The sequence below is a fragment of the Aethalodelphis obliquidens genome, unplaced genomic scaffold (assembly GCF_003676395.1).
Source record: "Aethalodelphis obliquidens isolate GAN/ISIS:26980383/991018 unplaced genomic scaffold, ASM367639v1 scaffold3, whole genome shotgun sequence".
Lineage (NCBI taxonomy): Eukaryota > Metazoa > Chordata > Mammalia > Artiodactyla > Delphinidae > Aethalodelphis > Aethalodelphis obliquidens.
The window spans coordinates 50455727-50471337 of record NW_020837947.1 but is presented as its reverse complement, the minus strand read 5'-3'; the positions used below and the strand labels follow the sequence as shown (position 1 = coordinate 50471337).

Sequence of the window (15611 nt, the reverse complement as noted above, 5' to 3'; positions counted from 1 at the left end):
GGGCTAGAGAAAGAGGAAATGGGGAGTTATTACTTAATGTGTACAGAGTTTCAGTTTGAGAAGATGAAACATTCTGGAGATGGACGGTGGTAGAGTTGTACAACAATGTGAGTGTACTTAATGCCACTGAACTGTACACTTAAAAGTTGTAATGTGGTAAATTTTATATTCTATTTTACTGAAATAAAAAATAGTGAATATATACTGTACTCCTAGATAGGAAAGCTTAATATAATAACAGGTCAATTTTTCCCAAATGATGACTCTAAAATGTAATGCAATTCTAATAAAATATCAAAATGATTGATTATTTTGAACTTGGTTCTAAAATTCATTTCATGGATTTATTTAGTAAATCATGTTTTGAAAGTCAAGAAGCCAACAGGAAAAAAAGGCTGGCGCTAAACCTTACGTCTTACACCAAAATAAATTTCAAACAGATAAAATGATGCTTAAATGTACAAAACAAAACCATGAAAGTCCTAAAACAATCACAGGAGAAATTTTTTAAATAATCTCAAAGTGGGAAAAGGCCTTCTAGTGTAACACAAAATCCACAAGCCATTAAATTAATTTTGGTAAATCTAAGAACATAAAAATTAAAATTTTCTTCATATCAAAAAGAGAAGCATGATAAAGAGACAAACAACAAATGAGGAAAAAATATTTGCAACTAACATCCCAGGAAAAATGCTAATTTCCCTAAAGTACATTCATCAGAACTAGTGTCTTTGGTCTCTAAAACCAGAGTTCCTAGTCAAATAGTCTTGGTAAATGCTGTATACAAAGTTACCATTTGAAGTTCTATATAATGTACATTAGTCCACTAAAGTTCTGCAGTCCTGTATTAAAGCATTTCTTACCCTTATTAAGAACATTACACCTTTTTTATGGGCTACCTATTAAAATCTTGCAGAACATATTTTGGGAAATGTTCATCTAATAGTTTTTATTATACTCAGGGAAATTCATATACTATGTTATCACATTTATTAAAGAGAAAATTATACATACCTATATCCTAAATATATTTCTATCTATTTGTGGGGATTACCTACTTGTTAAAAAGCAAGTTTCAAAACTAGGATTTTACCAGAATTCCAATTTCACCCCTCACCACTACCAGGAACATTCCAGTACTAACATTCAAGGGTCAGAGGTGGAGAAAACAAAACCCAATAAAGTAGGTTTCTTAAAGGCTACCTTTTATATTATAATTCAAAACTCAAAGTTACCTTATTAAACAGCACCTTTTAAAGTAGGTAAAATATATTTAAGCAAATATTGAGGCAAAGAATAAGCTTTTTATAGGCAGAATCATACTGAATTGCAAAATACATTATTGCATAAACAAAGTCAAGAAAAATTATTGTCTGATAGAACAACACTGTGTTTTAATTAAACAATCACATGCCTCAGTTTATATGTTCACACTCATTAACTCATTGGATCCTGACTACAAAATACTGGAAGGTAGGCACGGTAGATCTTACTATTCCCATCCTACAAATTAAAAAACTGAAGTTTTGATGATTTGCCTAAGGGCTAGTAATAGAAGAATTTAGCAGAAATCCAGGTCTACCTCTACACTGTGTATGTAGATAAATATCAACAATTAATGCTATAAAAATTGGAATTATTTATTATTCACTTGGACAAGACAGCATTTTAATTTCAAGTGTCATATATAAAATACCTGAAGGTTATTCTCAAAGCAGGTCAAGGTGTGATTAAACAGATTCAGGAAGTATACTGTGCTATTTGATAATTCTTCACTTTTGTTCGTTAAACAATCTGTCAAGAAACCAAAAAGTAGATTAATATATCTCAAGCAACAATTATATATAGTCATTTATCTCTCAAGCTGTTATCTTCTGTTTCACACTATCGTAATCCTTTATTCAGACAAGCATGAAGTGTTCCACATTAAGAGAATTTTCCAAATACATGAAGCTTACCTCTTTTAGTTTCCAAAAGATTTTTTTTACATCATAACCATTTAAATGAAAATATTAAAATAGTCACATACTTTTCTCTCTTTGTAAAAACCATATACCAAGTAAAATTGAAATTGATTTTTGATGGTACAAAGTCTTAATCATGAATATCAGTTATCAAATGCCGCCTTAATAGGAGTACTCTTAGTGCTGTTTAGGCATAAGACTATCCTGCATTAATTTTAGCTAAATTCATATGCTGTTTGATTGTTTTCTGTGTTACATTTAGTAGTTCTGGGTCTCTTCCATCTTCACGAGTGGGTCAGTTATTGCATCTAAGAGGTTAATCTTTTAAAATCTGCTCTTTCTAATCTATTGTGAGTTGGGAGACCAGAGAAACAAGCTGGTGAGAATCTTGCATAAAATACTGATAAAGGGACTTCAAGTAAAATCTGGAAATAAATACACTTGTTTTATGTTTTTCTTAAAATCTTACATAAATGATATTCCTCTGCAACTTGCTACTCTCACTTAGCAAGTTCATTCCTTTGAATTGTTTTCTATTTCTATGTATGAACATAGCACAATTTTTTAATCTATTCTCCCTTCTTGGATGAACTTATTCTTTATCCTCAGTTTGCTTTTACCTCTCCCTGTGCTCTCAGCTTACCCTCTGGGATCTAGGTTCAAGTGCCTGGCACCATATCCTGGAACTCATAGTCAACCATTTCAATCTCACTTTCCTAGAATCCTTGCCCTTTTTACATTCCACATACTCACAAATATTTAAAACCTTCATTAACTTTCTCTACTCCCAATTGTGGTTGTAGAACACTATTATAGAAAATTCTAAAGTTATAATGAGGGGACTCAATTCAAACTAGTTTCAGGGCCACAAAACAATCCTTGTAGATGCCCTACCAATTACTCCACAAGGGATGTTCAAATACTTTCTATTCTCTAGTACTCAACCATACTCTTGTTCTTCTTAAATTTAACTGAGAGCTGTATATTATACACACTCAGGGCCATCTATTATGATCTTTCAACTGGGAGGGGAGAGACAGGATAGAAGGCTGTTGCAGTTATCCAGGAGAAAGGTGGCAATGCAAACAGAAAGAAATCAATGGATAAGAGATACACAGAATAGGTAGTGAAGAGTACCAGAATATGCCAACTCAAAATATGCCTCTTTGGCATATGGATTATTCTGAGCTAAAGGCCTTTAAGGACTTCCCTGGTAGCGCAGTGGTTAAGAATCTGCATGCCAATGCAGGGGACGTGGGTTCGAGCCCTGGTTGGGAAAGATCCCACATGCTGCACAGCAACTAAGCCCGTGTGCCACAGCTACTGAGTCTGCGCTCTAGAGCCCATTAGCCACAACTACTGAGCCCGCGTGCCACAACTACTGAAGCCTGCGCGCCTAGAGCCCATTCTCCACTACAAGAGGAGCCACTGCAGGGAGAAGCCCGCGCACCGCAAAGAAGAGTAGCCCCCGCGCGCCGCAACTAGAGAAAGCCCGCGCACAGCAACGAAGACCCAACGCAGCCAAAAATAAATAAATTTTAAAAAAGTAAAGGCCTTTAAGAACCAACAGATTCAGGAAAAACTCTAAAAACAGGGCACAAGTTTTTATTTTGTAGATAAAATTTACACTTGTAAAGGAAATTTCCATTTGTAAAGATGTCTCTCTCTCAAGAAAAAGAAAAGGGAGGACTCTTAAGAACTAACTCTTACCAATGGAGATGGTTCTAACTTAAATCTATGTAACAAACCTTACTAAACAATCCCGTTTACCATACTTTTCCTGGTCACTTTCCCATAACTTGCCTCCTTCATCCAGAAGACCAAAACCCTTTCTCCTCTGATTATCCTAAGATGGTATATAAACCCAAATTCTAACCATCCATTTGGGTTACTCATCACGGGGTGCTCCCGTGTGTACATGTGCAATGCACTTGTTAATAAACTTCTGTTTGTTTTCTCTTGTTACTCCGTCTTTGGCCAGTCTAATTAGAGAGTTCCAGCCAGAGAACCTAAAATGGATAGAGGAAAAAGATTTTTTCCCTCCCTTAGAGTAGACATTAGGATATGACACACTATATGACGCATGTACTATTAAAAACAACAATCACTACAATGAAAGCTAATGTTAACTGAGTAGTTGCCATGTTCCAAGTGCCATGCTTGTACTTTAAACACATTTATTCAATTCTTACAACAATCCTATGAGGCAAGAACTATCATCTCCATTTTCTAAATAAGGAACAAAGGCAGAGAGGAATTAAGAAGTTACCCAAGGTCATAAAACTGGTAAGTAAAAACCTGGAATTTCTACTCAGTCTGATTCCTGAGCCTGCACTTGCAAACACTACAAATATAAAATATCTACACTCTAGACAATTAAAGTTCAATACTGGGAATCAATAAATACATGCCACTGCTCCTCCCTCCACCACCCATAGATTTCTTACACCATGCAGGGATTCAGGCAGTCGCTACCAACTGATCAGTGCTGGCAACTGAGATGAAGCATAAAACTGGTAAACAGGGCAGCAACTAGCACATAAAGACTCCTTTGTGCAAACTGGAAAAAGACATTCCGTCCAGGTAGATTATTTACAAAAAAGTGCTCCTACCTCCAGAAGCTGAGCTGGAATCCAGCCCCACTCATCCCCTTACATGGCCCCTAGTGTAGGACTTGGCCTGCACCTGGCATACCTGGGGCTCTACTGATGAACCTATTCCAAGAGTCTTTCCCTCTCTGAACTCACACACTCTACATTCTCTGCAGCTTTATCTTCTCCAGCATGTAAGTCCTGTTCTGACTGTTCACCTTATCATTTAAAAATCTGAGGCATCACTTCACAAATTAGGAAACAGCTAGAGAAATAAAGTGATATACTGAGGATCATACATCAAGTTAGTAAGGCATTGAAATACAAAATATACTTTCCAGGCTCTTGATTAAGTATTATCCTAATTATACCATTTTTCCTTTACTATTTAAAAATGTTACTCTCTCTGTTGGCTTTCAAAAAGTTCACACACTAAATTCTTAAAAAAAGAAAAATAACATAAGTCTCTCTTAATCCTGGTTTAACATCATCACAAAGTAGCCTTGAATCTTTTTACACGAGGTAGAGTATATATAAATAAAAACAAAGTTACAAATATGCATAATATTATTATATTGTGCTAACGAGATTGAAGAAGTTTTCAGTTTTTGTAGTTGACATTTTGGAGGGAAGTACAGGGAATACAATTTCATCCACAACAACTGTACATCTGTGTATAATGAGCCACATCATGGCAAATGACATGCACAATATGGGGGTGTGTGTGTCCCTGGATTGTCTTACAAAAGCAGTATAAAGCAAGAATGTGATTCATACTTCTATACAAAGTATGTAACTGAAATAATTTCTTTATAAAAAAGTAATTTATATGGGGCTTCCCTGGTGGCGCAGTGGTTGAGAGTCTGCCTGCCGATGCAGGGAACACGGGTTCGTGCCCCGGTCTGGGAAGATCCCACATGCCGCGGAGCGGCTGGGCCCGTGAGCCATGGCCGCTGAGCCTGCGCGTCCGGAGCCTGTGCTCCGCAACGGGAGAGGCCACAGCAGTGAGAGGCCCGCGTACCGCAAAAAAAAAAGAAACATTAGTAGTACTAAAGCTTCCTATAAGCACTAAGTGAAGTGGTCATTATGAATTTTCCTCATCTCAGATAATCAATGCAGCCTCATCAAGGACAGATTAGCATAGCTTCTTTCTCAGTGAGGGCTCAAGCATCAGCTCAAGAGGCATTCTTAAAGGTGTTAAGGATTCAAGTTAAGACCTTACATAGAAACCCACTAAATATCATAACAGGAATTATGTATGCATCTTTAGATAAAGTATTTGGCATCTATTAGGAGCTTGTATAAGGATCTCTGCTGTTTTTCAAAACTAATTCTATAGAGAACAACAGAGACAATTATCAATTTCTGAAAAACAGGGCAAGCTTCAGAAAACATAGTATTAAACTACGGGAACTTTGTACTTAAACAACATAATTAAGTTTAATAAGTATGAAAACTAGGACATTTTAAGTTATAAGATATAAATGAGTCCAATGCTTAGTATGTTACCATTTAGATAAAATATGGGAAAGATGGCTTCTGATTAATTGATCTTCTGGTTAACTATCAAGTTTTATTATTGATTTTTAAAGAATCAAGACATAAAAAGTGAAGAGTGGCAGAATATTTGCCATATGGATTATTCTGAGCTGACGGCACTTGGAAAATAGCCAAGGCAGAGAGAAGCTTTCTGTGAATTCCCCTTATCTGCTTGAAGACAGAGCTTCCAAAAGAAAATCAGTTGTCATAAATCCCTTCTCCAGGAGTTTCATCAACTAGGGAAGATTTTCTCCTATCAGAGGAAAGGAGACCAATCAAACAGAATGGAGAGTCCAGAAATAAATTCCTGCATATACAGTCAACTATGAGCTGAACTCCTAGAAACAGAGAGCAGAATGGTGATTGCCAAAGGCTGGGGGGTGGGAGAAATGGGAAGATATTTGTCAAAGGGCACAAACCTCCAGCTGTAAGATAAGTTCTGGGGATCAAATGTACAGTATGGTGATTTTAGTTAGCAATACTGTATTCTATACTTGAAAGTTGCTAAGAGAATAAATCTTAAATGATCTCACCACACACACACACACATACAAAAAGGTAATTATGTGACATGACGGAGGTGTTACCTAACACTATGGTGGTAATCATTCTGCAATCTATAAGTGTATCAAATCAACACACTGTACACCTTAAACAATGTTATATGTCAATTATATCTCAATAAAGTTGAAAAAAGAACAAAAACAAAGTACCAAAACACTTTACCATAAAGCAATTCATAGTCTCATCAAATCTGGTCACTCTACTGATTATTCACCTGTCATATGCATAAGATAACCAAGAAGCATCTCAATAACCAGGCTATCCCTATGTCAACAATACACTTCTTTTTTAAAAAAAAAACTTTTTTTTTCAAACACATAGACATTTTTTAATTTATTTTTTTACACAGCAGGTCCTTATTAGTTATCCATTTTATACATATTAGTGTATATATGTCAATCCCAATCTCCCAATTCATCACACCACCACCCCCCGCCCCGCCACTTTACCCCCCATGGTGTCCATACATTTGTTCCCTGCATCTGTGTCTCTATTTCTGCCCTGCAAACCCGTTCATCTGTACCATTTTTCTAGGTTCCACATACATGCGTTAACAATACACTTCTGATAACAGCTTTAAAATTGTGAAGAGGAGAAATCCTTGATATATTTTCTTTACTTCTTAACAGTCACTCTCCACAAGAATTAATTTCCATGTTATTTGTAATATGAATTGGAAGAGTTGTGTACACTCCTTTTGAGTTTCAATCAGTTTCCAAAAACTCATTTCTGATGAAGACTAATATCATTCAAAGACACAGAAATTCTAAAGATAAAATAGATGGTAGTGGTAATGGATGGCACTCTTTTTTTTTTATATTGGAGTATACTTGATTAACAATGTTGTATCAGGATGGCACTCTCTTTCATTGAGAGTCTAGCCTTCCTTTCATCAAGTAATAATGGCAAAGACTACGTGCCAACCCACAGCTAGATCAAGTAAAAAGGTGATTTTTTTTGGCAATGTATTACTTTTAAAAGTATTCTTTTAAACAATATTTTAGCTTTTATAGCTTTACATGTTTATATTTTTAATAATATTATTTAAAAAATTTTTAATAGCCCCTTAAATTAACTTTAAAAGATATTTATAGGGTTTCCCTGGTGGCGCAGTGGTTGACAGTCCGCCTACCGATGCAGGGGACACGGGTTCGTGCCCCGGTCCAGGAAGATCCCACATGCCGCAGAGCGGCTGGGCCCGTGAGCCATGGCCGCTGAGCCTGCGCGTCTGGAGCCTGTGCTCCACAACGGGAGAGGCCACAAGAGTGAGAGGACCACGTACGGCCAAAAAAAAAAAAAAAAAAGATATTTATATAATTATAGTTTTGCATTTTCTAGCACAGAGGATGAAAAAGGAATAGTCATTTTATATCAAAATATATATTCTTACAAAATGGATCACATATTGGTTTAAGTCTCAATTAAAAACAAATTTTAAAAACACCTCAGTAGTTTTCGTTCTTCCTTTGTAATGTTTTTCCTTCCCATTTTATCTTTTAGGTGTCAGACTGAATAGACTCCAGATTATTTACCATTTAAAGAGTTCTATTGCTGGCATCACTTATCAGCTCTGTATTTGCAAATTTAATAACTAGATCACCACAAAAAGTTAACTGAGACAAAAGGGTTCATAGCTTGTATTTAACAGTTTTACATAAGTTCTGAGAAAACTGACCAGTCTTTTTTTTTTTAATGTCTGTTTTTTTTATTTTTTAAACATCTTTCTTGGAGTATAATTGCTAAAAATATGGAACACTTCACGAATTTGCGTGTCATCCTTGCGCGGGGGCCGTGCTAATCTTCTCTGTATCGTTCCAATTTTAGTATATGTGCTGCCGAAGCAAGCACGACCAGTCTTTTTATGTTTAAATAAAAAAGCAAATAATCTAGATTTTGGGGGGAATATTTATACTGTGTTTTCATGTATATACGGTAGGGGAGGAAACATAATTTTCCCTCTACCTTGTAAGTTCTCAGTTGGGTCCCCTGTAACAAAAGACAGATCAATAGGAGAAAAACAAACAGAAGTTTGTTAACTTGTATATCTTCCGCATATACACAGAAGATACAAAGGGAAATTGAGTAACTCAAAGGGGCTTAGAAGTCAGACTTGAATATCATCTTCAGGTAAAAGCAAAGATGGGTGTGGGAGAGGTCAGTTATGGGGAAATGACCAGGAAAAGTGAGGTAAACAAGCATAAGGTTATGCAGATTATGTCCCTGCCTTCTCCATTTACAAGATTCTCTAGTGATTTAAAGTCATCCTTTTCTTCCTGGTACAGAGAGGGAGACACCCTTAGCAGTGGAGATTTCCTTAATAAATATAAATTTCTCATACAAAATGGTTATTTCTACTCTGTTTTCAGAGCTTCTCCTGTGTCTGCGGTTTCTCAAAATAATCAGCTCAAAATAATCCTTATGCCAAAGAGGCATATTTTGGGATGGCACATTTTGGTCTCCGACAATACAAAATGACAACATCGTAGGCAAACTTCTGATCAGGCACAAATTCATTTAAAATTATAGTGTGATATGATTGCTTTCTTCCATTTTATTAAAAGAGTAAATATCCTTTGTATTCATTCTTTTACCTATTTCTAAAGGCCAAAGATTTTTAAAAAACAATGACTGGATAGGTAACAAATGGATTATCCTTTAAGTAAAAGGAAAAGAGAAGCCTTTAGCATTATTTATTAAGAAAATAGAAGAGTGAGGATTCCCTGAAATCAGTGGTTTAATAGATCTGGTTGCTAGAGATGCGATTGTCTCAGAACCTGATGCCTGATTCCTAATCATTGCTGACCATTAACATTAGAAAATGTGCAACCCTATTAAAAACTTTTTTTTCACATTATCTAGTTTTAATTTTATGTAGTATTGATAGGTCTTTAGGCAAAAAAAGAGTATTTTACATTTATATCTTTAGTAAAAGACTAGGTTTTCCATGATATCAAACATGTATATAGCATAGATATTAAACTTTGTAGGGCTAAAGTGCAGGGCTAATATTTCTTAAAATGGAGACTGTGCAATGAATTTGTCAAATAGCACTTTAAAAACAAAATTAGGCCTTAACTCATGAACACTGTCTATTCAGATGAACAATCTTAAAGCCCTCCGATTTTAGTTCTAGGCTCTTGATCTGCAGTTCATTTACACTTTCTGAGCCCCCATTCTACCTCACAGGGCTCGGCTTATTGTGAAGTTCAAATGAACCAAGGGCCATGACATTGAGAAATATTATTTAATTTAATTGCTGACTTGCTATTCACCTTCTTTAGCTCATTTTCTCCTTCCTTCAAATTTCTTTTCTCACTGCTTTGTAACAGAAGACTATGTTGCTCAAGTAAGAATGCTTTATTAAATTTTGGTAAAAATTGCAAAGTTTTTTGAACAATTCTTTAAATTTTTCAGAAAATGTTCATGTTATCTTTATTACAGAGATTTGTAGAAAACATAATTAGAAGTGTTTCCAGGTAATTTGGTAAAGATTATTCATTTCTAGGTAAGGTGATTATTTTATTTTATTATTTTATTTAAAGATTTTTTTTGATGTGGACCATTTTTTTTAAAGTCTTTATTGAATTTGTTACAATATTGTTTCTGTTTTATGTTTTAGTTTTTTGGTTTCGAGGCATGTGGAATCTTACCTCCCCAACCAGGGATCGAATCCACATCCCCTGCATTGGAAAGCAAAGTCTTAACCACTGTACCACCAGGGAAGTCCTAGATGATTACTTTAGAATGAATACCCAAGGGAAAACATCTGAGGAGCACAAATTTATAAAACTATTTTATTTCCATATAAAATACAGAATATAAATTATGATAAATTTTAAAATGTGAATGAAACAATGAATGGAAGATAACTTTTTTAAAATGCATAATCTGGAAAAAGAAAATAGCCAATCTCTCTGATTACATCTAACATATGAATAATCATGGCAGATTTGGACAGTCCGTCAAGTTTTAAAAATCTTTATGTATTTTTGAATAGGTATTAAATGCTATGGTATACAATCCAAAGGGTACAAATGTAAGCAGAATGAAAACTAAGTCTTCCTGTCTTTCCTGCCCACTCAGCTATCTAATTCTCCAAAAGATGTCATATTTCTCTGCAGCTTCCTTGGTCATATATTTTGGCCAAATTAATTTTAATTAGGAAGTAAACATTTCATTTTTTCTTCAGAAGAAGTTCAATCAAGGAATATGTTCAAGATAGGATGCCTCACAGAAAAACAAAAGTACCCTAAGAATTTATTCTAAAGAGTTTTACATCTACCATCCTGAGTAAATATGCAGCAAAATGTTTTCTTTCCTTTTTATTTTTTTTTAAATAGCTAGAGAAGAAAGCTATTTTAAATTAGTAAATTCATTACAAAATATCTTTTAAAGAAAAGATGCTTTACCTCTCAAGTATGTAAATTAAGTAACATCAGTCGAAAGAAGTGAATCCCAACACATACCCCACTTATTCTAATTAACTGATTTTAAATTATTTGCAATTAACATATTTTTTCCTATATCAATGGATTTTTCGGAAGGGCTTAAGAATAATTAAAAACAGCTCTTCCGTATAAGTTAAGCAAACTCTGTTCAATCATATTTACACTAAAAAGTTTTACTCCAAAAAAGTAAAGATTTGCTTTAAAAAAAAGTTAGCTGTCAGTCAAGCCTCTGTTCAAATTACCAGAAATTTTGAATTAATAGAGACAAAATTAAAAGAGTTAATATTCAATATCCATGGTATACTACAAAGGAAAAGAAACTTAGCAGGGAGTCTTTTTCCCATTTACAGTTTTTCTTCATATGAACTAAACAAAAAGACAAAGTCCTTAAAAAGTTAAGCTCCTTAATGACTTACAGATACACAGATTTTTAATTCACTCTACCCTTTCTATTTCCACAGCCCATGCCCTACTTAATGTTTTCTTTGCTTCTTGCCTAAACCATTGTAAGAATTTCCTCACTGGTCTCTCTCTTCCAATGGGGTTCCACAAAAAAAAAAAGAAAAAGAAAGGGTCTTTGTAGTTTAAAAAAAAAAAAAGCTCAGAAAGTGCTAGGTTAAATGATGTTTAAAAGTTTTTTTTAACCTATAGTCCTTCTCACTGCTTTTAATATTCTATGTGTATTGTAAATTCCCAAGATACTATAGTATATAACCATTTCTTAATACTATGCTGGTGTTCTAGGCAGTATGAAAAATGTTGGCATAAGTGATAAACTACTATATAGGTCAAGGTCTTACCTTCCCTTTCCAAGTTTACCTCCCATTGTGCTTCCAGCATCCTGTAACATCTACTACTCTTTTATACCTCTGTGCCTCTGTTCACGATGCCTCCCTATCTGCAATGTCCTTCCTCTCATCTCTACTTATTGAAATCATGTCCAGTCACAAAAGTGTAGGATCAAAAGGTACCTCCTCCAGGAAGTATTTCAAATTCTCTCCAATCTGATTTATTTTCAGCTTCCCCAAGACTCTATAACTTTATTATAGCAGTTATTTGTCTGCTTTAGGTTATATATATAACTTCCTTCCTCAAACATTATAAGGAATAGAAAATAAGAATTTCCTAGTACATAGTTGGTATTCAAAACACTTATGAATTGAAATAGTGATTTTAATTTTCCTAAAGAATGCTTGAAAATAGATCTCATTTCATTATACAAATACATACAAGCCTGCAAAACTGGTAGAACAGACGTTATCACCTCCCCCATCACAGATTATTATAAACATCATAATTACTATTATATTAAGCAGCTAACATTCCTTGAACATTAACTATATGCCAGATACTAAGCTAAGTGCTTTACACAGTTTATTTCATTTACTCCTCAAAACAATCATATAAAGTAGGTTCCATTATTACCACCAATTTACGGATGAGGAAACTGAAGCTCCAAGAGGTAAAATCACATGCCCAAGGTCTGACAGTAGTAGGTTAGGGCTAATAAATGGCAGAGCTTAGAATAAATTCCAGATCTGTCTGACTGCAAAGCTCACTGTTAACTGCTACACTTTTCTGCCTTTCAGTATTTGCCCAAGCATTTCTCACTAATAAACCGTGATGCTAATCACAGTTCATTTAAACTTAGTAACAAAAAATATTCAAAATTTTCAGATTCAAATAAAATGACATCTATACTGTTGAACCATGACAGCAACATGAAAATGAAAGAATTACTTACTTGCACAATTTGCCTTCTGCCATGTGGAATTGAAAAACTCAGACAGAATCACAACTATTTGCATTCTATCTGCCATTAAGAGACTTCTGGCACAACTATGACTCTCTGAGGAATTCTATAACGACAAAAGAAAAAGAAAGAAAAATACACTCTGAATATTTTTAGACTTCCCAAACAACTACTTGAGGCAAAAAACCTTATAAAAATAATTCAAATATTTATTATAAGCATTTAATTTTTTTGCTATAATCAAATAATGATGTCATTAATAATAACAACTGTAATAAAACAATAGCAGCTAACATTTACTGGTACCAGGTTCACTTGCAAGGGAAGAAAATTTTTGCTTCTTAAATAAATAAGTACTTGCTTCTATGGTACAATCTCAACTGCTTAGGCCCACATGTAATATTTCTTACTCCTTACGCACAGGAAAAAATTCTGGAAAGCTATTCACCAAAATGTAGCATTAGTTATCTCTGAATAATGGAAATAGAGCGATTTTCAATTTCTTTTTTGCCTCTTTTACACTAAATTTTTCTACAATGAACATATATTATTTACACATTTTTAAAAACCTGGTGGATAAATGATCACAAAACATTGTTTCAGGGCTTCCCTGGTGGCGCAGTGGTTGAGAGTCCGCCTGCTGATGCAGGGGACACAGTCCCCTGTGCCCCGGTCCGGGAAGATCCCACATGCCGCGGAGCGGCTAGGCCCGTGAGCCATGGCCGCTGAGCCTGCATGTCCGGATCCTGCGTGTCCGGAGCCTGTGCTCCGCAACGGGAGAGGCCACAACAGTGAGAAGCCCGCATACCACAAAAAACAAAAAAAATTGTTTCATCTTCCGGACATTTTTTGGCTCAAAATCTTAAAACCCACAAGAAAATGTGATACATCTAGTTTGTACCGAAACAGTTTGTACCCAGATAGAAGAACATGCTTTCCACAGATCGTTTTAATAATGAAACTCACACTATGCAAATAATAAATTCAAGTTCCTAAATTATTGGATCCTTATCTATTTCCTTTCCTTTTTGCCCCAAGCAAGGAACTAAGTCCTGCTGACTCTTCATTCTTTCAAAGTTATTTAACTCCTACTATTTATCCGGCACTATAAGAATCTTGGAGTTCTGAGTATACAAAGAGTATAAAGGAATGCCATCAACACTGGGTCTTCAAAACCTCCCCAGAGACATACAGATAAGGAATTAAATAGTGTCATTAGTAATAAAAGAGAGAATATGTTAACTCTAGAAAAGAACTGATCAGCCATGTGGGATAAGAAAAGAGGGAAGGAGGGCTTAACAGCAGAATTTTTGTTTTAAAATATTTCTGAAGATCATTTTGGGATGATTACCCTTTCTGTGGCTTAGTTTTGTTTTCTCATTAAAACATGCAGCCAAATGAATGCTTGCCTTTAAAATAGTAAATTGAATAAAACATTTTACTTTTTTTTTTTTCTGTGGTACGCGGGCCCCTCACTGTTGTGGCCTCTCCCGTTCCGGAGCACAGGCTCCAGACACGCAGGATCCGGACATGCAGGCTCAGCGGCCATGGCTCACGGGCCTAGCCGCTCCGCGGCATGTGGGATCTTCCCGGACCGGGGCACGAACCTGTGTCCCCCGCATCGGCAGGTGGACTCTCAACCACTGTACCACCAGGGAAGCCCTGAATAAAACATTTTAAAAAGCCCTTTTCTTGGAATTGCTTTCAGAGCAATATCAGCTATAGAAGAAGATTTCATAAAAGATCAAACAATGGTTTGTGATAATTTACCCACCCGATTAAAGTAGAGCATGGCCTAAAGAGTCAGACAAACCTGGATTACTAGCTGGTAATCTTGGACAGCTGAGGTAAACTCTCTGAGGCTCAGTTTCATGATCATGAGTCCTACAGGTACAGCATTAAATGAAATACCATATGTTAATCACTTAGCACAATGTCTGGCACCTAGTAAGTAACTGATATATGCTATTTCACCTAGCTACCTGTTGCCAACAAGAAGTGCTCTAAGTGGGTGTAGCTGGCTAAGTATAACCAGTTACTTAAGTAGAGTCTTATAAGTAGATGATTGGATATTTTAAAAATCAATACAGATAGAAACTAGGGGCCTGAACCAAGATGGTGGAGTAGAAGGACGTGCTCTCGCTCCCTCTTGTGAGAACACCAGAATCACAACTAGCTGCTGGACAATCATCGACAGGAAGGCACTGGAACTCACCAAAAAAAGACACCCCACATCCAAAGACAAAGGAGAAGCCACAATGAGACGGTAGGGGCACAATCACAGCAAAATCAAATCCCATAACTGCTGGGTGGGTGACTCACAGACTGGAGAACAATTATACCACAGAAGTCCACCCACTGGAGTGAAGGTTCTGAGCCCCACATCAGGCTTCCCAACCTGGGGGTCCGGCAACGGGAGGAGGAATTCCTAGAGAATCAGACTTTGAAGACTAGTGGGATCTGATTGCAGGACTTCGACAGGACTGGGGGAAACAGAGACTCCACTCTTGGAGGGTACACACAAAGTAGTATGCGCGTCGGGACCCAGGGGAAGGAGCAGTGAACCCAGGGGAGACTGAACCAGACCTACCTGCTAGTGTTGGAGGGTCTCCTGCAGAGGCGGGGGGTGGCTGTGGCTCACCATGGGGACAAGGACACTGGCAGCAGAAGTTCTGGGAAGTACTCCTTGGCGTGAGCCCTCCCAGAGTCGGCCATTAGCCCCACCAAAGAGCCCAGGTAGGCTCCAGTGTTG

At 36.2% G+C, this 15611-nt stretch overlaps 1 protein-coding gene and 1 non-coding gene across 3 annotated transcripts in view; both read right to left on the bottom strand.

The window, feature by feature from the left end:
• Positions 1-15611, bottom strand: part of OSTM1 (osteoclastogenesis associated transmembrane protein 1) — a 41013-nt gene that overhangs the window by 13513 nt on the left and 11889 nt on the right. For both annotated transcript variants that reach the window (XR_003429245.1, XM_027089259.1), the window contains exons 2-3: positions 12851-12965; positions 1697-1794 (exon numbers count right to left, since the gene is read on the bottom strand). Coding sequence is in view for 1 of the 2 variants with exons in the window: in XM_027089259.1 (XP_026945060.1) it covers positions 1697-1794; positions 12851-12965 (213 nt within the window). In the remaining variant the exon portion in view is untranslated. The remainder of the gene's footprint in view (positions 1-1696; positions 1795-12850; positions 12966-15611) is intronic.
• Positions 8400-8506, bottom strand: LOC113613258 (U6 spliceosomal RNA). The gene has a single exon (XR_003430141.1). It is a non-coding gene; the product is annotated as a U6 spliceosomal RNA (small nuclear RNA).